Below are 25,226 nucleotides of genomic sequence, written 5' to 3' on the forward strand. Positions count from 1 at the left end.
ATGCACATTAAACATAATATAAACTTACTGAGTGAAGTAATGTCAAGAGGATTCCTTTAGCTCCTATTGGGTTGGTTCCTTGATCAATGCAATACAGAATCATTAATTTGGTTTTATGTAATGTCCTTAAAACACGTCAAAATGAGGCTCTGTAGTCTGTGTGGCCTCCACATGTCTGTATGACCTCCCTGCAACACCTGGGCATGCTCCTGATGAAGTGGCAGATGCTCTCCTGAGGGATCTCCTCCCAGACTCCTGGACATTTTGTGCTGCAGTTGGTGGATGGAGCGAGACATGATGTCCCAGATGTCCTCAATTGCATTCAGGTGTGGGGAACGGGTGGGCCAGTCCACAGCATCAATGCCTTTGTCTTGCAGGAACTGCTGACACACTCCAGCCACATGAGGTCTAGCATTGTCTTGCATTAGGAGGAACCCGGGGCCAACCGCACCAGCATATGGTCTCACAAGGGGCCTGAAGATCTCATCTCAGTACCTAATGGCAGTCAGGCTACCTCTGCCGAACACATGGAGGGCTGTGCGGTCCCCAAAGAGATGCCACCCCACACCAAAACTGACCCACTGCCAAACCAGCATGCTGTAGGATGTTGCAGGCAGCAGAAGGTTCTCCACGGCGTCTCCAGACTCTGTCACAAGTGCTCAGTGTGAACCTGCTTTTATCTGTGAGGAGCACAGGGCATCAGAGGCAAAGTTGCCAATCTTTGTGTTCTCTGGCAAATGCCAAACATCCTGCACGGTGTTGGGCTGCAAGCAAAACCCTCACCTGTGGATGTCGGGCTCTCATGGAGTCCGTTCCTGACCGTTTGAGCAGACGAGCACATTTGTGGCCTGCTGGAGGTCATTTTGCACGGCTCTGGCCTTTCTTTCCTACTGCACAGTACCTTCCCTTACCGTTAGTTTCCTATTCTTTTACTTATTCTTTGATGACGGTTGTCTTCCTAGATAAGCAGTTTCATTTGCTCTTGTGCGAGTCAGTGGCTCGGGTGCATTCTGGGACTGTCAGTTCACCAGTGTGCTGGCATGCTTCTTAACAAACACACCACTACAGCAAACATCTCAATTGTACTTGTTGATTTCTTCGACAAAACACTGAACAAAAATTTCCTTGTGAGTTTGCTGCCTGGTGCTTTTAAATTCTGTGGTAATTTGAGCAGCACAGAAAACATTCCATGAATTAAATTATGTTAGTCTATCTGAACATTTACACTAGTCATTAAATTACATGGGAAAGCATGATTATGGGTAAACAACTGCACCAAGGAAATTCCATTTTTCTTCTCAAAATGTAAAATGTCTGTTGAAAAATCACATTAAACAGAGATGTGATTAACTTTTTATTTTACCAAAAATAACATCAATGATGACACAATCAGTCTTCATCAGAAGTGCTCAAATCACTCTCAGTGGCATCGTCTGGAATGTCCTCCTCCTCCTCCGAGTCCATTTCCAGGAGTGGTTGGTGGCTGAGGATTCTCTTGTACGTGTCCTTTATTTTGAGCATTTCAGCTTTCAGTTCACTTTGTTTTTTTAAACCAGGCTACGGAGTCCCTTCTGTGCATCCTCCGACATGCCAACAAAGGAGGCTGTAAAAAGAACAAAACAAATAAATATGAGTGAAGTAAAAAAAACAAACAAAAAAACCCTCACCTCATAAACACAAGGAATTATGATCCTGTAATTAAACAGTTTTTTTTAAAGGGAGAAGGCAGTGTTAGCTAGCAATCTAGATATAGGTAAAAGATCCAGTAAGACTTTAGCATCTGCTCTTATTTTCAATTGATTCATCAAATAATTAATAAATAAAAGATGTGCTTACAGTCTGAGGAGATTGTCCCCAACACCACAGATCGCATTTGCAACACTGTCCAGTGATGCCGCATCTCCCTGCAAAGGATCATCTCGTCCTCTCTCAGGCGCCTCACAGCCATCACCTTCTCAAAGACCTCTCTCTTTGTCTGGAGTTCAGCAGCAGCTACAGTTTAACAACATCAGATGGGAAAACATAGTAGCACGTTATGACTCAAGAACAAAACATTCAACTACTGCTCAGATACTGGGATTTTGTTTAAAAAGGATATTTATAAATCAAGAGCTTACGTTCACTTGTGCTCTGCCAGAGCCAAATGTCGGTCTGGATGAGGGCATCACTGGATACGATTTGCTTTGTTGGTTCAGCAAGCTTGTTGTAGTCGTCAACAGCAGCCGCCAAGCGTTTCTTCTCATCTAAGATGACCTTGCGAATTCTGTGTCGCCTCTTGTTGCTATCTGTAAATAATCATAAAAAATTCACACCTTCACATAATGTATATAGTTACATTTTAATCTACACTCATCAATTTGTTTGCTAGAACACGCATCACATCCAGATTAAACAAACCTGGATCTGATTTTATTCTGTTTACAAAGTAGCTGTACAAACTAAGTATCAAACGGTCCATTTCAAAGAAACTGGGACGTACCATTTTGTCTGTAAAGACTTTGTGTTCGCACTCTGATGATGACGACAAGCTCCTCTAGTCGTGCCTGCAACGCTCCAAGGCTGCCATCAGTTTGATCAGTTTCTAAGTGAGAGGAATATTAATCAGAATACAGGATGAGTAACAGTCACCAAACTACAGTGGACTCTGTAATCACTGACTTGATGATATTCATTATAAGACATCTGTAGCCTTCATGTGCTGCATTATCATTAGATAACAAGTATGTCGGTGTTCAGGTTTATAAAACCAACTAGTACGACATCATTTCAACCCAGGTTCAATCCAATTTGATGAAACGCAAAAACTCTGCCATAAATTCCACTTTTACAAGGCTTATTTTTCTTTGTTTGTTGACACTGTCAGAAAGATATTAACTCTACCTTAAGTTCTTTAATGAGGCCATGGTGGGTCCTATTGTTATACACGAGTGCGTTATATTGAGACTCACCTTCAGCCCATTTCTGCACATCGGCCACCCATTGCTGCAGTGTGTCGTCATCCACACCCAGCTCATTTCTGGTCATATTCAGGCTCTCCATTTGTTCTCTAAGGATCCTTATGATCTAAGAATACATTAATAAATGTCATTCGCATTGATGTTTTTACAGTACAGGTGTTTTTCCCCCATTACCACACACATTTAAATGGGTGTTGAAAAAAAAAAATCACCTTTAGATATCTCTGGCTCAAACCAGTTGTTCCACTTTCCTTTTGGTCCACCCCAAAGCCAGGAGGGTCAGCATGTCTGTTCGCCCTGCATTTCAGTTCGTATAAAAATAAGAATTAATGAGTGAGTGGAATCTCACACACAGACACATACCTGTTTTTGTACTTCAATGGCCGCCCTAGACAGGAAACTGTTTACTTGTCCCACCTCTTTTCCAACTGTAGAACCGGCCCCATCCTGAAACGCACCTCCCCATTTGATCTATAGAAAGGAGGTCACAATACATGACTGCTGAATTCATTCAACCTTATAACAAAATGTCTCAAACTAATCCAAAACTACAAGCTGCAGTATACCTCGCATTTCCAAATGAGAGCCTTTGCATGCATGACGGAGAGAAATGGACGCATTGACAAGAGGTTCCTCAGCTGAGCCACCTTGATTAAATATGGGAAATATTTACAGGACACATCGGAGCAAAGGAAAGTAATATGTCCTGGGACGCTAAAATTAAGTATACATTAAGAAAAAGTAAAGTAAATAGTATTATAACAACACCAAGAGAAAAATAAAATGAATATACACCCATCCATATGCATTTATACACACACACACACACACACACACACGTGTATATGTTTATGGCGTTAACGTCATTTTAACAAGATTAACGCTGACAGCACTAATATATATATATATATGAGTCTCTTACATCATTTGTGTGTCTCTGGATGTATTTCATAAACTCAGCAACTTCCTCATCTTTTTCAATGAAGACACCTTCAAAGTTCGCCTGCTCTGAAGTGCTGAACGGACACAGTGACAGTTGTTTGAAAAGAAACATTAAAATACTTTTTTTCTACAAAGCCATATTTGATTTATGTACACAATGCATAACGTACCTTGTATTTGATTGAATGCGATAAAGCTTCCAGTTTCCATCAACTGAGACGGCAAGCACGTCTGGAGTGCAGGCAGGGCAGCTAATGCATGGCTCCTTGCACATCCTGTCCATCTCAAACAGCACTCCACTCCACAAAGCTTTTACTGAAGGCATCAGCTGATATTCGGCCAGTCTTTTAAGTAGAGGACAAACAACAGAATATTCACGGACAGTCATCATAAACATTGATTTGCACAATTTCCTTAAACGTGACAAATTTAGAAACTCACCCTTCAAAAATGGGCTGTTCTTTCATCTAGCATTTTGACAAATGCCTTAAGTGACATCCCTGGTGCAGCCTTCTTAATGTCATAGAAAGACTGAAAGGCATCCATTGAAAACAGGGTGCAGAAATTTAAGGTGCCAGGCCAATATCCACTACCCAGGATGTCCTTAACTGAGGGGGACCACATTAAGTCACAGCTGGTGCAGCTCACCACTGGCAGTGCAAGGTTATAACAGCCTTTAGGAAGGATAAGGATAAATTCAGTCATGGGTCAAAGCATTCATTTTTTTCATGTTGTTTTCAAAGCAAAGCAAAGTAAATCCAAATGACCTTTGACAGGTGCCCACATATACTGCAGGCCGAGGGTAATTCAAAACAAGATAGCAATTCTTATAGATGTATCTATTATGTTTCTATTGTTCAGCACTTTGGTCAGCCTTGTGTGTTTTTAAAGTGCTATATAAATAAACAATGATGATGGCAATGTACAATTTGCACTAAAACCTGCAAACACATCTATTGTGTATGTACTGTGTGACAAAAGGGCAACCATTTATGGTTACAAGAGCCACAACTGCGCCGGGTGAAACCTCAACGTTACCTGCTTGGCAGTCACACACATGGTCTGGCCTTTGCACAGGCAACAGCCGAACTAACATTAAAAACACACAATATATATATAAAAAGAATTGGAAATTAACTGATACACAATAAATATACAATAACAGCACCCACTCATAGAACATAGCAAGAAATGCATAGGACTTAAAAACCGTACCTATTGGCTTGTGAAACTCTGATGAAGGCTGCAAAAACCCTCCTGTTACTGCCTCTTGGTTGTGCAGGACAAAGCGTGTGTGAACTGCAATATCACAGTCAGCACAAAGGAATGGAAGAGGCAGGCAGTCCAGACACCTCACAACTACTTGTTTGCCACACTGACACACACGGTGTGACTGTGGATCCAGAGTAGATAACATTTTGTCTATAAGACAAGGCCTGGCCTCTTTCCACTTTTGCAAGGACACCATGTTTCTGATCTCCTAGTGAGTAGTAGCTGACTCAGACGCCATCTCACAAGTCACGGCTGCGTCCTCTTCTCCATCCTCCAACAACCTGAGGAAGCACCTCAGTTCCATACACTAACAGAAAAACATATAAATAAAGAAACTCTTCCACAAAGTGAAAAACACCCTAGGCAGTATGTTTCTTAGGACTGCACAAAAGCCCTGCCTAACTCAACTATAACAACAAATATAAAAGTAAACTTTAAAAAAGGAATACCTTCTTTTATATATTGTGAAAGTGCCTTTTGTTGGGTTGACACTGGCAGCATAACTAGGTTCTTCACGTGGACATTGATGCTGATCTGCGGAAAATGGGGGAAAAAAGAGATTGAAGAATATTTACTTACTGAAACATATATACACATATATAAAATGTATAATAAATATATCAAATAATATAACGTTTACTACGTACAATAAATTAGACAAGTGTGTCCCCTCTTTAACGTTTGTTTCCAGTAGATCACATTTACAAAAAAAAAGAAAAAAAAGAAGAAGGTTACCTGCATGTCTTGACGGAGTTCGTCAGCAGCTTGAAGCTTAGCGCTCCGGTTAACGTTAGCAATTAACGTTAGCATCATAGGTTTGTAAATAGCTAGCAGAACTATTAGCGCAAAAACTGCTTTACACACCATGTGAGGCTCTTTTGCAACACACAAGTCCTTAAATGTTTATAATAGATTTAATGATCATCGTTGGTTTAAATGGCTAATGCTGCACTAGCCACGTGTAGTCGTTACCGTACTGTACCTAGCAAGCATGCTGACGGTAGCTGTAGCCATTTTTAAATGCATTAAATCGTTTCCGAGATCAGTCACCCCTGTTTGTTTGAAGCTTTTGTGGAAAAAAAACCCCCTTTGAAACACACATCAAGCTGTTACTCGAAATATATGTATTTTTACATACCTGCATTAGAATCAATCAATTCCGCCTCCTTTTCTTATTCTTATAAACGGGTCTCTCCGTTCTCCCATCATCCTTTCCTTACACCGGTTGCGTCTGATTGGTTGGAGCCGAGCGCATCCAAAACTAACAGGAGTGGTGAATAAAACTATAAATGTGTTTTAAGTGTGAAATAAAAATAATAAACCCAACCAAGGATTATGTACGTTAAATCTGCGCACTTTCAGATCGTGAATCACTTTGGAAAATGAAGCGATTTTATTGTTGAATTATCAGTGTTACTTTCATGTGTTTTTGTTGAGAAATGTTAAGGATGTCATTAAAAGAAAGCATTAAATTAGGGAGAAAAACCCGTTCGCGGAGAGGGTCCCCGGTTTTCCAGTTAGATTGTACTTCAAGGCGTCACGTTTCGCCGTGACGGGGTTATTATTGGAGTAAATGGATGGCTGGAGCCTCTGCTTGAAGCTCTCTGATCGCCAAGAGCGGGTTCATATTGGAATGAATTGACAACCCACAGCGTCGCATAAAAACGTGGAAGGGTACCTTCAGCGTCAGCATGAGAAGTTAAGGGACGTGACAAATCGTCAGTAATTTACGCCTCGGGAGTGAGAACGGGTTGGTAATTACTATGCACTTAATGCATACATATTATTAAAATTTGGGCTATAATGGTTGTATTGATGTATATCAACTTGAAATGCTCCAAAAGTTGGCACTACAGCATGTAAAACTATAATATAAGCTCTGGCGGACTTGGTTCTATGGTAGGTCTTAAAGGGTTAAACTGCTATAAATAACTTATTGCTCTATAATATGTGAAACATATATCAAATGTATCCCTCATCAATGATAGCAAGTCATCTTGAGCAACAAACAACATTCCTGTAACAACGTAGAAGCCCCAATCAGTGTTTGGCAGTGATTTTTATGTATCCTTTATTTATGCACTTAAAAAAATTCCTGTTTACTTTAAAAATTTCTCTTTTAAGAGTAATCTGGCCAAGAAGACAGCTGAAATTGCAACAAAATCAAAAATAGTTATGTAAACATATTTTAAGTGACAAAGGGGAGCTCTGATTATAATGTATTCTAACCTTATAAATAAAATAAGATAAAACAAGTTCAGCATCAATAACATCATAGCACCCGCCCAGCAGTATATAAACTCAGTCATGCTAGCTAGTACACATTTTTTTTTACTTAATACAAGATATTTTAGCTTGAAATAAGTGAAAAAAAAATCTGCCAATGGAAAAAGTGAAAATTGTCTAGTTTTTTTCTAGTCTTAAGATTTACTGTCTTGAAACAAGTTCCTTTAGCTTACTGAAATGTTGCCTTTTAGCTGATTTTGTCTTGTTTTAAGTGTAATGAGATAATTTTAACTATAAATAAGACAAATACTCTTGGTAAGATTTTGAGTTTTTGCAGTGCAGAACCATCTAGTGCCTTCTACTTGTCAAATTTTGGCAGTTAGTGACTTTGTGGTAGCAGGCAGAATGATTGGGCATTCATTTTTGAACGATGGGCCACGATTGCATGGCCTCAGCAAGGCTATTATTCACATGTTGGTCCATGCTGATAGAGACACTGTCACTGTCCAGCTCGATGATGTGCCAGATCTAGATATTCGTTCTACAATTTACAGGGTGAATACTAATTTACTTCAAGCCCAATGCTGGGCAGACACTGTGCGATTTTTTCAGTCGCGCGATTCAGCTCCTGCTCAAACTGCACGATTGACTCGCAGGGGTTAGAAGTTCATAGGTCACGATGCAGGGTCTCACACTATACGGCCCGATGCTCTGATGTGACCTGAGTGCTCACACTGTGCATCCATAAAATGAAGGTTATAACAGAAATTCTGTCGCTCGCTCTCCCTCTCTGTATTTCACTCACACAGACACACACACCACCACCATCAACTTTGCTAAATTACTAATGAAAACATTGATCAGGCAGCTGTGATTGAGCAGCAGTGTAGATCCAACTATTTTCACGGTTGTTGTGGTCGTGAGTCCACATCGAAAAGACTTGGATGAGCTTTCCAAAGTTCTACAAGTTGTGTCTCCATCGCTTGTGTCCAGATGACACGCTGCACTGCCTTGCTGCGGCGTCTTTTTCACTGACATTTGTGTTTTCGCGTGCGCAGTGTGAGAAGCTGCGGTGACACCCTCATGACGGTCGCGAGGATTTCAAACATGTTTGAAATCCTCACGACCAAGCGATTGATGATCGGGAGCTGGTTGTGAGGTGCTAATCGCTTCTCGTTATCCCACGTACACTACACGATGCAAGACGCACGATGAAGGCCAAAATTGGGCCGATCACCAAATCAGTCGCACGACTCAAAAATCGGCTCAAAATGGGCCAAAAATCGCACAGTGTGAGCCCAGCATTAGTGAAATCATAATTTAAATTAACTCATTTTTATATCTGCAAGAAAATGCAGATTTTTTAGGCAATACATTTGCAACATACTAAAATTTGAATTTTTCTCCTCTATAAGCTTGACGGTAACAAACACCTCACTGAGCAGCAGAAGGATGACATTAACAATTTGGCCATTTCCTGGGACTTGCCACCCGTCAGTGCAGAAAACTGCAGATGGCTGTTCCAACAGCTTCTCCATCATGCAGTAAGATTGCCCTTTAAAAATTGTTTTTAGATTGTCATCACCTAAGCAAATGTCATGTGGTTATTTTTAATTATTGTTTTAGGTGATAGGCTGAACTAAAAGGCAGACAAAACACATCAGAAAAGGTCTGAAGGACACCGGATTGTTGACTATGCTTCAACAAAGACCTGACACAGCCTCAGTGGTCTTTCCCCAGCATGAAGACAGCATTCTTACTGCACAGGTATTTCAATGCATTTATAAGATGCCGACTACAGTGACAAGGCGAGATGGCATGACAGTTAATGCTGCTTTTAGGGGAGGCTGTAGCTCAGGAGGTAGAGTAGGTCATATACTGATCAGCAGTTTGTTAAGATCCCTGGCTCCCCGCTCTGTATGAATTTTTGGTAGGAAGTACTGAAAATAAGAATGTGATTGTGAGAATGATAATTGTTGTAGAAAAAACTGAAGGGTCTGGGAGAGTAGAAAAGTAAGAATCAGTCCTTCTACCATTATACTTTAGGTGAGACAAAATGATTGATTGATAATACTTTATTCATCCTGAGGGAAATTCTTTTAAAGGCTGCCAGGTAATCCAGTGCCATCATGAGCACCCCATAGAATACATCATATATAAATGCCAAGTGTCGGAAAAAAGTCCCTTCACAAATTTAATATGTAAAAAAACAGTTTTTAAGGCAGTTGCATTCTCAAGTGTGTCTCTGAAATCTCATTTTAGGCTGTTCTTAGCCACATTGTTTGGCCAGGAGATGAGGGCGATGATGAAGACGATGATGATCCACCTTACCCACTAAGCATCCAAATGCAAACAGTGGGATTTCTGAAGACCTACATTGAAACAGGCAAGTGTAATTGCATTGCGATTCAAAATTTGAATCTAATTTGATTTCTAATGCATTGATTATTTTTACAGCCACTCCATTCCAGCTCAGCCAGCTGATGAGGTTTTGGGTCGGGTGGGAAATTCCGACTGGTACCATGAAGGTTGAAGTGGTCAAAGCAGACTACCTCATATCCTGTACATGTTTTGGAATGTTGCGTGTCCCTGGGCACTTCCACGAGTACAATGTCTTTTCCAAACATGTTGATGATTGCATTGCAACTTGTGCCACAGGTTTCGGCCTTATTTAAAAGCAATTTGTAGACACTGGATGTCGAATAAACTTTACCATGCTTGAAAAATGTTTTACATAGCCAAAAGTTTCACTGTTTACGTAGGCTTATTGATTTTTTGGGAATATTGTTATGCGAGTTTAAATATAAAAATTAAAGTTACAGTTCCCACCATTAACATTTATATTTGAAGTTAAGGAACTAATGATTGTGTTATTTAGGGTTGTTTTGTTAACTTAAAGTCATTGTCATGCATCCGATTCACATCATCTCTTTGTTTGAAGCAGTTTCATGGATTACAAGAGGTGTAAAAAAGTAGATTAATACTAAAGCTGTATTAAATGTTACACACAGTCCAATGCTGTTGAATATAATGTTAATAAAAATCTGCCACACTGTCAGCTGTGGTCAAGCTATTTAATTACCGCATGCAGGACAGCTAACATACATCAAAACATTACAGTTCTACAGTCATGAGAGTTTTTGTAACTTTCAAGCTGTTTTCAATAAAGTCAAGTTTTGAGCTATGAAAATTGGATGATAATTTTCCTGATTATTTTTGAGGTTGTTTGAAATCATTTTGTAAATCAAAGGAAATATGCTTGAACACCCCAAATTAAAATCCAGAAGTTGTCAAGGACATGGATTTGAAGCAGCAGTTATTGGACTTAAATACAAGTTACATTCTAGACTGGTCGCCACTCCATCAAAGTTAAGAAAAAGAATTCTCGTCAGACTGTAAATACAGTAGATCAATTGAATATTGCCTTTACAATTAAATAAAAATAGAAATCAGCAAGAATAGGCATGATGGCACCAAAACAAAATTTTATTGAAGCTATTATTAAACAAAGGATTTACATGAGAACAGAAAGCATTTATCATGTTACCTTTGCATTAACTGACGGGTTATCAGGAAAATATAACTGTAAACTCAACAAACACAAAATGCATTAACATTAAAAACTGAAAATACTGATGCAGACTTTTACTTGTTCTGTCACAGTCTGGCTGAGCAGCTGACTGTGTGAAGTATGAATAGTCGACCCAAGTGCAGACAAAAATGGAATGTGGAACAAAACTTGAATGTTAGCAGAAAGCAAGCCGTTTCTTAAGGCTGGTAAAAACTATACAAAACAAAAGGCAGAGATGAAGCTAAACTGGGCAGACTAAAGATAAACATAAAAATCAAAACATGAAACTCGCCGTGGATACAAAGATACCTAAAACCTGGAGCGTAGAAGCAGAGATGCATGGAAACATGGTACAAATGACAACATACAACATGACAAAGAATGAACAGAAACACACAGACTAAATACACACAAGTGTGATTAGAGGAAATGAAAACACATGGGAAACAGCTGACGCTGATTTGACATATTCGTCCATATTTATCTGATCTTCTATATTTGTACTACATTTGTACTCGCCCTCTCATACACTTCACTCTTCATCAGCTTCCCTTCTGTCTGTTCCACATGCTTGCCTAACTACAATGGGACTCAGAGCCTTTAGTTGTTCTGCCCCAAGACTTTGGATGTACCTCAGCCAGATCTCCGGACCACAAACTTTTTCACCACTTTTAAGTCACGTCTCAACACCCATCTATTCAGAATTGCATACACCTGATTCTGTGTTAGTCCATTTTAACTTGCTCAGCTTTTATACTGTCATGCTTGCTTTTTTCTTCTTTAACTTATGTCTAAATTTTATTTGCAATGTTTCAATATATTGTATTGTTGCTATTGTAAGGTAACCTTAAGGTGTTATAAAACGTATTAGTATTATTATTATTATTATTATTGTAGTAGTATTTCTCTGCAAATAGAATACAAATGATAGGAAAATTCAATCATTTCCAGACAGCAAGCATTTGTGTAAGGCACGAATGTGTATTCAAAATTGAAGTGAGACTGATTTAAGCCTCTATGCTCTAATGTGAACAGCAAATCTTTGCATTATACCTCGATGGAAATCCATGCTTCTGTACAGCCTCAAGGAAGAACGTCACTATTGAGTTATGTTAAACTTACCAAATTAACTTATGGTTGGTGTCAATTTGGAGCAGTGACAGAGGACCAGGAACACTGTATGTCCTTCTGACAACACATCCAAGATTTGCCATCCTTTCAAGGATTCCAGCACTGTCAACACGACGCATGTAATCCCATACTCTGTTCCACTGCACCCTGTGGACCAAGTGCCCTGGGGCGTCCTTTAACCATTCTGTAGCCTAAAAAGACATTCCATAGTGAAACAATTACAACAGCACATTGGAAGGCACGTATAGTACAGTAAATCAAACTACTAACTAATCATGACATTCAGCTAGTGTTATTCATGTAAATATGAAAGGTTGCTAGCAAGAAAAATAAAATAGAATCTTATTACAAGCATTATTTTTCACATGAATAACTAACCCAGATATTTCAATTCCTGTTTTATGGCTGCAATTAAGTTGTCAAGTTCATCATCTGATAGTGAGCTGTAGGTTGCCGTTATTAAGAGGCCCCACTCTTCCATTCTTCGTCGGACTGTTTTCTGCGATATGCCCAAAATCGCAGCACGGTGGCACGGTGGTTAGCACTGTTGCCGCACAGCAAGAAGGTCCTGAGTTCAATTCCACCATCAGGCCGGGGTCTTTCTGTGTGGAGTTTGCATGTTCTCCCCGTGTTTGCGTGGGTTCTCTCCGGGTATTCCGGCCGCCTCCCACCGTCCAAAGACATGCAGCTTGTGGGGATAGGGTAATTGGATAATCCAAATTGCCACTAGGTGTAAATGTGCGAGTGAATGTGAGTGTGAATGATTGTCTGTCCCTGTGTGTTAGCCCTGCGACAGACTGGCGACCTGTCCAGGGCGTACCCCGCCTCTCGACCTATGACAGCTGGGATAGGCTCCAGCGCCCCCCGTGACCCTGAAAAGGATAAGTGGAAGCGAATGGATGGATGGATGGATGCCCAAAAGCTTGGAGATACAAGGAACGGAGAGGTCCATCTTTACTAGATCTTTGAGGTGGTCTTTGGAAACATAGAGCTTTGCCCTCCCCCGTTCACCAGCTGAGCTGTCAACAACAATGGCAGACCTTGTATCCATATTGGAATGGATGAGGGAGATGAGGTAGTGAAGAGCTTCAACTACCTAAAAAATGGTTGCATTAAAATATTTAGTTGGATGAAATCCTAGAATTCAGTTTTACCATCTTAGTAACATTATTCTTATCCCTAATCTTTATACTGAAACACAGAACAAAATTTCATCTTGGATTTAACAAAGCAATGGATGACAGGTGTATTTGTATAGCATAATTACTACACTGTAAAATTAACATTATAAGATACATAAGAATGGCATATATTGAAACGATTTTTAAAGGTAACCAAAACTAAATCAAATAAACCTACCAGTGATGGAACATTAATATGAGCAGAAAGAGAACAGACTAGAGTTGATGCGTTCACGCAGAGGAACTCAATATGATCAAGGTCCAAGGGCTGTTGTTGGTAGGACTGCACCAGCCTATTTTGAAGGTTTTGGAAAACGTGTCTTCCTAAAGCCACCTGAAAGAAGAAAATTTATGGAATTACTGATATCATATGAAGTGCATTGAAGGAACAATGAAATGTCAAACTGCATAAAACTCAATAAAACAAAATAATATTTTCATGAAAATCTTTTTATTTTGATTAACTTTGTAATACAGTAAAGAAACTGAATTGCATTAAAAATTATTTTTAAATATGTGCTATCCTGTGCCACCTTGCTGTATTAAAAGAATTCAAAGAACATTACTTTAATAATGAAAAAAAAATGAACCCACTAAAGAGTCACAGGGACATCCCAGGTCCACTTTACAGTCACCTGCTAAGTAAAACAATCAGACAATTTTCAAAGATTTACACGTTTCTCTATGGATGTATCATACACTCTCCTACTTAAGAAGGGTTCTCTCTGAAGTACCCCGTGGACGTTCCCATGATGACACAGATGACCCACAAATTTAGTATAGCACACATCAAAACACATAACCCGATGAAGAAAGACTTTAAAAGTCCCTAAACACATTTGACATCTGTTAGGGTTGAAAATTTATTTACAAGTTTACAAAATTATTAAATAAGGCTGCTTCATTATTTTTTTAAGATGTACACAATGCAAATGTGCTCATAAGCATGTTGGCATTCCATGTTTGAAGGTTGAGAGCGTCATTCGGCGCTTCCTTCTTAAAGTGTGTCTTCCTGAACTTGTTGGGAAATACTTCTCCAAACAACATGCTGCTCTAAATAGCCTGTAATGTTTCATTTTGTGGTTCAAGATTGATGCCAGCTGTGTGTTGCCATGTAAATAGTTTGCATTTCATTTTTATGTACTTGCTAAGTACATGTGAACAGATCAAGAATAAAACAAACAAACAAATATACTATTCTTTTCTGTTTTATTGAAACTATTTCACACAAAGTACAGTTATTTACAATGAACTACACATGCAACACAACATATTCAATTTATGAATACTCAACAAGAGCAAGTTTCATTTGGCGCTGGTTTGACAACCACACTGGGGCACATATTAACCAAAACACAGCAAACCTTAACAATCTTATCAAGCAGTGTTGTGTTTATTTCTGCTCTGCCCTGTTAATTGCACACACAATCCTTCGTCTGCTCTTTAGCTTCCGTGATGCTGTTTGTCCGATCGCCACTGTCCACATTTGCAGCTGGTACTTCAACCACCACTTATCCAACACAAATGCTGTCCACTGCCTCTATGACATGGTGATTTTGTTGTTGGTCTTCTGTCAGATCTTCATCGATCACTTCTGCACGCGGCACACCTTCAGACTCTGCAGCTGCATAACAAAAGCCTGTAAGATAAAATTAGTGCATACACATAAGGTAAATGTACACCAATATTCCAATGACAGGTGTGTGATTCATCTGGAAGTTATGTGCGGATTAGTGTACAATGATAGCAATTTAGTATGTTTTTAGAGGCCCATGTGCACTGTTGGTGCCCAGTCTGGAATTGTTACATCCATTTCATATGCTGGTTTGCCTGCAATAATGCTAAATCATAAGCTACTCAGTCGACATGATGACATGACGTGGTTCTGCAGCATCACACATTAGCATGTTTTATCTCATTATCTATGACCTCAGCGCATTGAAAAAACACTAAAAGCCTTTTAATAGTGATATGAATTAATTTAGAACTCACCGGAAAGAAAATGTGGAGACCAAACCAAAAAAAAGCTGGGTATTGCACAGAACTCGATCCGCTCGTCTCACCGCTGCAATGCAAGCCTGACGTCTTTGTTTAGTAATATCGGATACATGGGATCCTTCACATTGCCTCCAGGATGGAAAACGATGTAAAGAGAGCCCATTATCCAGCTTCTTGCCTTCATGATCGTGTGATCTAACGTTGCAACTGCCAACACATCACGTACGAACCATAGCTGAAGCTGTATCCTGTCTGTCCTATTGTCATGGCGAAAGGGGGCGTGGCCCACCTCCCGTGACATCACGTTCCGAAGCCCTAATTTTGAAATAACACCCCACGTGGTTTCATTGTGCAGCTGAGTCACGTGACCGCACAGCAACAAATCACAGCAGAGGCCGGGAAAGGGGGCGGAGCAAGGTGTGTGTGTGTGTGTGTGCAGTAGATGAGGCATAGAGAGAGCTGCTTTTCATAAAACGGGACTAATGTAGTAAACCTACAGGAACATATACCACTACCAACGTTTGGATCGATATCTGCATCGATCTGCACACCCCTGTCTCCTGGATCGTAGCTGAGATCAGCGTGAACCACGTGGGTCTCTGCTCCCTGATCTGTTTCTTGTGCTTGGAAAGACTTCCAGCTTCATCACGGAGTTTCTCTCGGTTTGTGGGCTCATGTAAAGGTAAGCACCGAGCTAACTTTAATGTGGGTTCAGTTTATGCTGAGTTTATCTCTGTTGCGAACAATAGATTGATTGGTATTCATTGGAGTTAGACAGACTGTAGAGTTTGTGATTGCTTGCAACATTATAATCTGGCGGTTGCTAACTGCGGTCAAGTGTCACAGTCAAGCCAGCCTCACCGCAAATGCTGTTGCGCTATACTTACGCATATCACGGTACGGGTGCCGACAGGTTTGGAAGCGCGAAAGTCTTCTCCGTGGTGTCTTAGAAAAATGCATTTTCTAGTGTTTATTTTCTGTGTATTTTGTTTCATGCATTTAAAACAGGCCTGTTTAAAAGCAGGGCAACATTGAATCATAAAGTGTATCATAGGTCATTGGATTGCTCAGCAAAACATTAAGTGTGAAGAACAGCATGCTTTTGCAGAGTTGCAGAGAATATTGCTTAAGAGAACAACAGGAAATGATCTTTGGGTCATAAAACTAGACATGAGGAGCTAGGTTGCAGGTGTCTTTGCAGGTATACAAATAACAGTACTCTAGAATTAAAATAGAGAAGTGACAGTTGTGCGAGAGAGTGCATTTTTCACTATTTCAATTCTCAAACCACTCCGATACTCGAAATAATACACACACACACACACACACACACACACACACACACACACATATATATATATATATATATATATATATATATATATATATATATATATATATATATATATATATATATATATATATATATATATATATATATATGTATATATATGTATATATATATATGTATATATATATATATATATATATATATATATGTATATATATATATATATATGTATATATATATATATATATATGTACAGTTAAGCCCGTAATTATTCATACTCCTGGCAAATTTTGACTTAAAGTTACTTTTATTCAACTAGCAAGTTATTTTTTGACTGGAAATGACACAGGCGTCTCACAAAAGATAATAAGATGATGTACAAGAGGCATCATTGTGGAAAAAAATATTTCTCAGCTTTTATTTACATTTGAGCAAAAAGTATCATGTCCAGAATTATTCATACCCTTTACAAACTGTCACAGTCTCTGGGAAAATCCAAAGTTCCATACCATTCCAAATAGTCAAAGCTGTTCTAAAGCATCCTAATTACCCTGATTAATTGGGAATAGCTGTTTTAATCAACTCAACAGGTGAAAAACAGCAGCTCTCTGCAGGTGGTCTGTGGACATTCATGGCTAAGACAAAGGAACTCAGTGAGGACCTGCAGCTGTGCATTGTGGCTGCTCACAAGTGAGGAATGGGCTACAAGGCCATATCCAAATGTTTTCAAGTTCCAGTGGCTACAGTGCAAAGTATTATTAAAAAATACAAGATGTTCCGCACTGTGGAAAATCTCAGAGGACGTTGTTGGAAGCCAAAAGTGAAACCTGTGCTGGCCAGGAGAATAGTGAGAGAGGTGAAAAAGAATCCAAGGATCACCACCAAGGCCATTCTGGTGAATCTGGGCTCTGCTGGTGGCAATGTCTCAAGGCAGACAGTCCAACGGACACTGTTGGGTTCCACGGATGCAGACCAAGGAAAACGCCACTTCTCCAGGCACTTCTAAGGCATGCAAAAGCTCATTTGGCCTTTGCAAATGCTCATCTGGACAAAGAAGAAGATTTCTGGTCTTCAGTGTTATGGTCAGATGAAACAAAAATTGAATTATTTGGTCACAATGATGTTGCCTTCATTTGGCATAAAAATGGAGAAGCCTTCAACCCAAAGAACACCATCCCCACTGTCAAACATGGTGGTGGGAACCTAATGCTTTGGGGGTGTTTTTTTAGCCAATGGACCAGGGAACCTAATCACAGTAAACAGCACCATGAAAAAAGAGCAATACATGAAGATTCTCAACAACAACATCAGGCAGTCTGCAGAAAAACTTGGCCTTCGGAACCAGTGGACATTTTAGCACGACAATGACCCAAAACATACAGCAAACGTGGTGAAGAAATGGTTAGCAGACACCAACATTAATGTTTTGCAGTGGCCTAGCCAGAGTCCTGACTTGAATCCAATTGAGAATCTGTGGAGGGAGCTAAAGATCAGGGTGATGGCAAGAAGACCCTCCAAACTGAAAGATTTGGAGCTCATTGCTAAAGATGAATGGGCAAAAATGCCTGTGGAGACATGCAAAAAGCTGGTCTGCAAGTATAGGAAGCGTTTGATTGCTGTAATAGCCAATAAAGGCTTTTCTATTGATTATTGAGAAGGGTATGAATAATTCTGGACATGATACTTTTTGCTAAAATATAAATAAAACCTGAGAAATATTTTTTTCCACAATGATGCCTCTTGTACATCATCTTATTATCTTTGGGGAGACACCTGTGTCATTTCTGCTCAAAAAAGAACTTGCTTGTTGAACAAAAGTAACTTTAAGTCAAAATTTGGCAGGGGTATGAATAATTATGGGCTTAACTGTAGGTATATGTGTGCATATATGTGTGTGAAATGATAACATATTTAAAAAGCATTGTCTTCTCACTAGTGGTGGGCGGATCGATCCAAATATCGATAGTATCAATCCCAAGTCGGCATCGGTATCGGATCGATACTAGCCTGGTGAGATCGATTCTTTACTTTGAGTTCTGCTTGTTTGCTATGCTGTGCTTTCGGCAAAAACGAAGCAACATAGTCACTGGACTCACCGCTCCTGTGTCAGCGGAGAGCACTTTGCTCCCTCTCCCCCACTCTTATGTTTCGATGTTGCACTGACACGTCACGTGACTTAGACACTTTGGGGGTTGTTAAGTTGTTTACATATTAATTATTTGTTTTTGTTGTTGAGAATTTTAATTGTAATTTTTGTATTATAGTTTATCAACAGTATTTGTTTTAATTTTTTTACTGCTTTGCGTGCACTTAAGATTTAAGAAAAAAAAAAAAAGATTGCCACCAGGGCAGACCCGATGGCATTTTCATGCTTCGCAGCATCATTTCTTCTTAGAATAATCACACGGTTGCTGTAACAGTACATTCAAACGCTGCAGCTCTCCCGCTGGCAGCCGTACACATCACCACCACCAAACCTGCAGCGGCATCGCAGAACACGCCCTGCCGCATACCCCCCTCGTCCGCTTCACTTCACCCTGCAAGCAGGTGCGGGAATCGGCCCGGACCATCGGCGCACCATGCCCCAGCCCAGCGATGGGGAAGTGTCCACTCTGGCGGTCGCTCGCGCCTCCAGCGGAAACCCCGGAGCTGGCCTGATGGCCACCCATATGGCAAGCAGCGGCAGCGCAGCAGGCGTGGAAGTGAGCTGGGGCTCACAGCCAGCTGGGCCTGCGTGCCGGCCGTGGACAGCATGCCGCCCTCAGTCGTGGCAGGACCCCCGTGCACCTTAACCTCCGTCTCCAGCTTGGCAGGTCCCGCTGGCGCGCCAGCCTCCGGCTCACCCCGAGCCGCGCGCTGTCCACCCTTACAGTGATCACACGGTTGCTGTAACAGTAGCCTACATTCAACGGCTGCAGCCCTCCTGCTGCTAGCTGTAGCTACACAACACCAAAAACAACAACAGCACAAGCAGCGCACAGGTTTTAAGCCGGCGAGGCATCATTGTAGATGCAGTGAAGGTGAGTCCATCTCACCTGCAGCGGCATCGCAGACCACGACCCGCCACAATAATAAAACATTTTTTATTTAATTATAAATAAATTATTTCTCCTAATTATGTCCTGGGTTTTAACTAATTATTAATACCAAAGGAAACATCACAAAAAACACTTAAGGTCATGAAAATTAATAGTGATTTAGCAATTCAATGGGGCATCCATCTTATTTATTGAAAAGTATCGTATCGGTATTGGTATTGGCGATTCTGGCCCGAATTTACTTGGTATCGAATCGATACCAAAATATGCAGTATCGCACACCACTACTTCTCACTATACTAAATGTATAACCCACCAAGTAAAATTGATGTACTGTATAGTTGCCAAGAAATTGGTGGCGCTGTCACTTGGTGTTCGCTCGCTTTGTGGTAGAGTATCACTTCCTGTTCCTGCTCAAACACAGTGGTGTTTCTGAGTAGCTTTTCTGCTTAGCAATTTAATTTAAATCTTTTGATACATCCCTTTTTCATAGTATAATCTTAATGTGCTTCATCTGAATCACCCTTTCTGTGTACTCACTGCCTAATTTATAGCCAAAGTATTCACTCACTGTCTCTTTACTGTTTCGCTAGCTTAGCTTAGCTCGTAGCCGACTCGTTAGCACCATGGCTACTTCACCTGTCCCTCCTGCACTTTCCTGCTCATTGTGTCAGATGTTTAGTTACTCCTCGGCCTCCTTTAGCAGTAATGATACCTGTAACAAATGCAGCATATTTGCAGCTCTGGAGGCCAGGATTACTGAATTGGAGACTCGGCTTCGCACCCTTCATTCACCCGTAGCTAGCCAGGCCCCTGTAGCTGGTGCAGCCGAAGATAGCGTAGGCCCCGCTAGCTGTTCCCCGGCAGACCCCAAGCAGCTGGGGAAAGAGGGCGGCTGGGTGACGGTGAGGAGGAAGCATAGTCTTAAACTGAAGCCCCAGGTACACCACCAACCTGTTCATGTGTCTAACCGTCTTTCCCCACTCGGCGACACACCCGCCGGGGGTCAAACTCTGGTAATTGGTGATTCTGTTCTCAGACATGTGAAGCTAGAGACACCGGCAACCATAGTTAATTGTCTTCCAGGGGCCAGAGCAGGCGACATTGAAGGAAATTTAAAACTGCTGGCTAAGGGTAAACGTAAATACAGTAAGATCATAATTCACGTCGGCAGTAATGACACCCGGTTACGCCAATCGGAGGTCACTAAAATCAATATTGAATCGGTGTGTAACTTTGCCAAAACAATGTCGGACTCTGTAGTTTTCTCTGGTCCCCTCCCCAATCAGACAAGGAGTGACATGTTTAGCCGCATGTTCTCCTTAAATTGCTGGCTGTCTGAGTGGTGTCCCAGAAACGATGTGGGCTTCATAGATAATTGGCAAACCTTCTGGAGGAAACCTGGTCTTGTTAGGAGAGACGGCATCCATCCCACTTTGGATGGAGCAGCTCTCATTTCTAGAAATATGGACAAATTTATTAAACCCCCCAAAATATGACTATCCAGAGTTGGGACCAGGAAGCAGAGTTGCAGTCTTACACGCCTCTCTGCAGCTTCTCTCCTCCTGCTACCCCCCCAAAAACCCATCTCCATTGAGACTGTGTCAGCTCCCAAAAACACAAAAAACAAACCAAAAACCAGCAATAAACAACTTAAACATAAAAAATCACAAAGAAAGAACAATACAGTATCCACATCTGAACCAAAGAGTAAAACAGTGAAATGTGGATTATTAAATATTAGGTCTCTCTCCTCCAAGTCTCTGTTAGTACATGACTTAATAATTGATCAACAAATCGATTTACTCTGCCTTACAGAAACCTGGTTGCAGCAGGATGAGTATGTTAGTTTAAATGAATCAACACCCCCGAGTCATTCTAACTACCAGAAATCTCGAAGCACAGGCCGAGGGGGCGGTGTGGCAGCAATTTTTCACACCAGCCTATTAATGAACGAAAGACCAAGACAGACTTTTAATTCATTTGAAAGCCTGATGCTTAGCCTTGTCCACCCCAGCTGTAAAACTCAGAAACCAGTCTTACTTGTTATCATCTATCGTCCACCTGGGCCTTACACAGAGTTTCTCTCTGATTTCTCAGACTTTTTATCTGATTTAGTGCTCAGCTCAGATAAAATAATTATTGTGGGTGATTTTAACATCCATGTAGATGCTAAAAATGACAGCCTCAACATCGCATTTAATCTGTTATTAGACTCAATTGGCTTCTCTCAAAATGTAAAAGAACCCACCCACCACTTTAATCACACTCTAGATCTTGTTTTAACGTATGGCATAGAAACTGAACATTTAACAGTGTTTCCTGAAAACCCTCTGCTGTCTGATCATTTCCTGATAACATTTACATTTACAATAATTGATTACACAGCACTGGAGAGTAGACTTTATGAAAGTAGATGTCTTTCTGAAAGTGCTGTAACTAAGTTTAAGAATATAATCCACCCACTGTTATCATCTTCAATGCCCTGTACCAACATAGAGCAGAGCAGCTATCTGAACGCTACTCCAACAGAGGTCGATTATCTTGTTAATAATTTTACCTCCTCACTACGTACGACTCTGGATACTGTAGCTCCTGTGAAAACTAAGGCCTCAAATCCAAAGTCCCTGACTCCGTGGTATAATTCTCAAACACGTAGCCTAAAGCAGATAACTCGTAAGCTGGAGAGGAAATGGCATGTCACAAATTTAGAGGATCATCATTTAGCCTGGAGAAATAGTTTGCTGCTTTATAAGAAAGCCCTCCGCAAAGCCAGAACATCTTACTATTCGTCACTGATTGAAGAAAATAAGAACAACCCCAGGTTTCTCTTCAGCACTGTAGCCAGGCTGACAAAAAGTCAGAGCTCTACTGAGCCAACAATCCCTTTAACGTTAACTAGTAATGACTTCATGAACTTCTTCACAAATAAAATTTTTATCATTAGAGAAAAAATTACCAATAATCATCCCACAGATGTAATATTATCTACAGCTACTTTTAGTACCATCAATGTTAAGTTAGACTCTTTTTCTCCAATTGATCTTTCTGAGTTAACTTCAATAATTAATTCCTCCAAACCATCAACGTGTCTTTTAGACCCCATTCCTACAAAACTGCTCAAAGAAGTCCTGCCATTAATTAATTCTTCGATCTTAAATATGATCAACCTATCTCTAATAATCGGCTATGTACCACAGGCCTTCAAGGTGGCTGTAGTTAAACCTTTACTTAAAAAGCCATCTCTAGACCCAGCTGTCTTAGCTAATTATAGGCCAATCTCCAACCTTCCTTTCATATCAAAAATCCTTGAAAGAGTAGTTGTCAAACAGCTAACAGATCATCTGCAGAGGAATGGCTTATTTGAAGCGTTTCAGTCAGGTTTCAGAGCTCATCACAGCACAGAAACAGCTTTAGTGAAGGTTACAAATGATCTTCTTATGGCCTCTGACAGTGGACTCATCTCTGTGCTTGTCCTGCTAGACCTCAGTGCTGCATTCGATACTGTTGACCATAATATCATATTAGAGCGATTAGAACATGCTGTAGGTATTACAGGTACTGCACTGCAGTGGTTTGTATCATATCTATCTAATAGACTCCAATTTGTACATGTAAATGGAGAGTCCTCTTCGGACACTAAGGTCAATTATGGTGTTCCACAGGGTTCAGTGCTAGGACCAATTCTATTTACATTATACATGCTTCCCTTAGGCAGCATCATTAGAAGACATAGCATAAATTTTCACTGCTATGCAGATGACACGCAGCTCTATCTATCCATGAAGCCAGGTATCACAGACCAATTAGTTAAACTGCAGGAATGTCTTAAAGACATAAAGACCTGGATGGCCGCTAACTTTCTGCTTCTTAATTCAGATAAAACTGAGGTTATTGTACTCGGCCCTGAAAATCTTAGAAATATGGTATCTAAGCAGATTCTTACTCTGGATGGCATTACCTTGGCCTCCAGTAACACTGTGAGGAACCTTGGAGTCATTTTTGACCAGGACATGTCCTTTAATGCACATATTAAACAAATATGTAAGACTGCTTTCTTCCATTTGCGCAACATCTCTAAAATTAGAAATGTCCTGTCTCAGAGTGATGCTGAAAAACTAGTTCATGCATTTATTACTTCCAGGCTGGACTACTGTAATTCTTTATTATCAGAATGTCCTAAAAACTCGCTGAAAAGCCTTCAGCTAATCCAAAATGCTGCAGCAAGGGTACTGACAGGGACTAGAAAGAGAGAGCATATTTCTCCTGTTTTGGCTTCCCTTCATTGGCTTCCTGTTAAATCCAGAATTGAATTCAAAATCCTGCTCCTCACATACAAGGTCTTAAATAATCAGACCCCATCTTATCTTAATGACGTTGTGGTACCATATCACCCTATTAGAGCACTTCGCTCTTGCACTGCAGGCCTACTTGTTGTTCCTAGAGTATTTAAAAGTAGAATGGGAGGCAGAGCCTTCAGTTTTCAGGCCCCTCTTCTGTGGAACCAACTTCCAGTTTGGATTCGGGAGACAGACACTATCTCTACTTTCAAGATTAGGCTTAAAACTTTCCTTTTTGCTAAAGCATATAGTTAGGGCTGGACCAGGTGACCCTGAATCCTCCCTTAGTTATGCTGCAATAGACGTAGGCTGCCGGGGATTCCCATGATGCATTGAGTTTTTCCCTTCCAGTCACCTTTCTCACTCACTATGTGCTAATAGACATCTCTGCATCGAATCATATCTGTTATTAATCTCTGTCTCTCTTCCACAGCATGTCTTTCATCCTGTTTTCCTTCTTTCACCCCAATCGGTCGCAGCAGATGGCCGCCCCTCCCTGAGCCTGGTTCTGCCGGAGGTTTCTTCCTGTTAAAAGGGAGTTTTTCCTTCCCACTGTCGCCAAAGTGCTTGCTCATAGGGGGTCATATGATTGTTGGTTTTTTCTCTGTATTTATTATTGTGCAATCTACTGTACAGTATAAAGCGCCTTGAGGCGACTTTTGTTGTGATTTGGCGCTATATAAATAAAATTGAATTGAAAATTGAAATTGAAATTACCATAGCAATTCACATTCTCATATTTTAGCTGATATTAAAGGAAAACTGTAAGAGGTGACGCAGATGTCTTCCTGGATTATGACTCTGGGCCAACCCCACTCTTCCTCTTCCACCCCATAGCCAAAATTACTGTATGGTTCCAGAGAAAATTAATACTAAACTATACACAAATTACTGTAGTTTCTCATCTTTAAACTCAGATTACAGGGAAACTGTAAGAGGTGACAGAGATATTTCACTAGATCCTGACTCTAGGGCATTCATTCAAAGCACAGTAATGTAATTTGGGTAACGTTTAGTAGGGGTGCAACAATACACAAAATTCACGGTTCGGCTCGATACTTTGGTGTCACGGTTCAATATTTTTTCGATACAAAAAAATGTTCATGCTTTTGTTCAATATTTTTTGTCATTTATTAAAATGATGAATATATATTTTAACTCAAAAGTACAGTTTTTAAATGTGATGTTGCTGAAACAACAAAGTAATAAAAAAATAAATCTATCTGATCGAGAAATCACTCATCTTTGGAAAAGAGAGTCTATTACAGAGAAATGGCTC

The 25,226-nt window shown here is 40.3% G+C and overlaps 1 protein-coding gene and 2 long non-coding RNA genes across 13 annotated transcripts; 1 reads left to right on the forward strand and 2 right to left on the reverse strand.

The window, feature by feature from the left end:
• Window positions 1–1,341: 1,341 nt before the first annotated feature.
• Window positions 1,342–6,927, reverse strand: LOC109200175 (uncharacterized). Of its 11 annotated transcripts, none has more exons than XM_019355639.2 (15): window positions 6,310–6,763; window positions 5,621–5,705; window positions 5,115–5,478; window positions 4,938–4,988; window positions 4,341–4,573; window positions 4,070–4,243; window positions 3,880–3,973; window positions 3,524–3,604; window positions 3,375–3,428; window positions 3,170–3,254; window positions 2,949–3,063; window positions 2,480–2,581; window positions 2,118–2,285; window positions 1,837–1,992; window positions 1,342–1,603 (listed from the first exon to the last, which is right to left on the reverse strand). In XM_019355639.2, the coding sequence occupies exons 8-15, from the start codon at window positions 3,550–3,552 to the stop codon at window positions 1,548–1,550; spliced, it is 765 nt and encodes a 254-aa protein (XP_019211184.1). In that variant the 5' UTR covers window positions 3,553–3,604; window positions 3,880–3,973; window positions 4,070–4,243; window positions 4,341–4,573; window positions 4,938–4,988; window positions 5,115–5,478; window positions 5,621–5,705; window positions 6,310–6,763; the 3' UTR covers window positions 1,342–1,547. The 11 variants fall into 11 exon arrangements, with proteins under 11 accessions (XP_019211184.1, XP_019211182.1, XP_019211187.1 ...); XM_019355637.2 differs by having other exon boundaries at window positions 4,887–4,988; XM_019355642.2 differs by having other exon boundaries at window positions 3,524–3,671; window positions 4,887–4,988.
• An 857-nt stretch (window positions 6,928–7,784) lies between these two features.
• Window positions 7,785–9,788, forward strand: LOC109200176 (uncharacterized). The gene is made up of 4 exons (XR_002060366.2): window positions 7,785–7,952; window positions 8,813–8,941; window positions 9,024–9,164; window positions 9,660–9,788. It is a non-coding gene; the product is annotated as an uncharacterized LOC109200176 (long non-coding RNA).
• A 4,971-nt stretch (window positions 9,789–14,759) lies between these two features.
• On the reverse strand, window positions 14,760–15,577 carry LOC112845324 (uncharacterized). The gene is made up of 2 exons (XR_003218141.1): window positions 15,273–15,577; window positions 14,760–14,919 (listed from the first exon to the last, which is right to left on the reverse strand). It is a non-coding gene; the product is annotated as an uncharacterized LOC112845324 (long non-coding RNA).
• Between the last annotated feature and the right edge of the window lie 9,649 nt (window positions 15,578–25,226).

The sequence above is a fragment of the Oreochromis niloticus genome, unplaced genomic scaffold (genome assembly GCF_001858045.2).
Source record: "Oreochromis niloticus isolate F11D_XX unplaced genomic scaffold, O_niloticus_UMD_NMBU tig00006690_pilon, whole genome shotgun sequence".
In the NCBI taxonomy this organism is placed as follows: Eukaryota; Metazoa; Chordata; class Actinopteri; order Cichliformes; family Cichlidae; genus Oreochromis; species Oreochromis niloticus.

Coding starts and splice junctions, on each gene's coding strand:
- LOC109200175 (XM_019355641.2), bottom strand. CDS start 3,552: ATGCAAAGGCTCTCATTTGGAAATGCGAG. Junction 2,286..2,479: donor AAGTCTTTACAGACAAAATG/GTACGTCCCAGT, acceptor GATTATTTACAG/ATAGCAACAAGAGGCGACAC. Junction 1,993..2,117: donor CTGGCAGAGCACAAGTGAAC/GTAAGCTCTTGA, acceptor GTTAAACTGTAG/CTGCTGCTGAACTCCAGACA.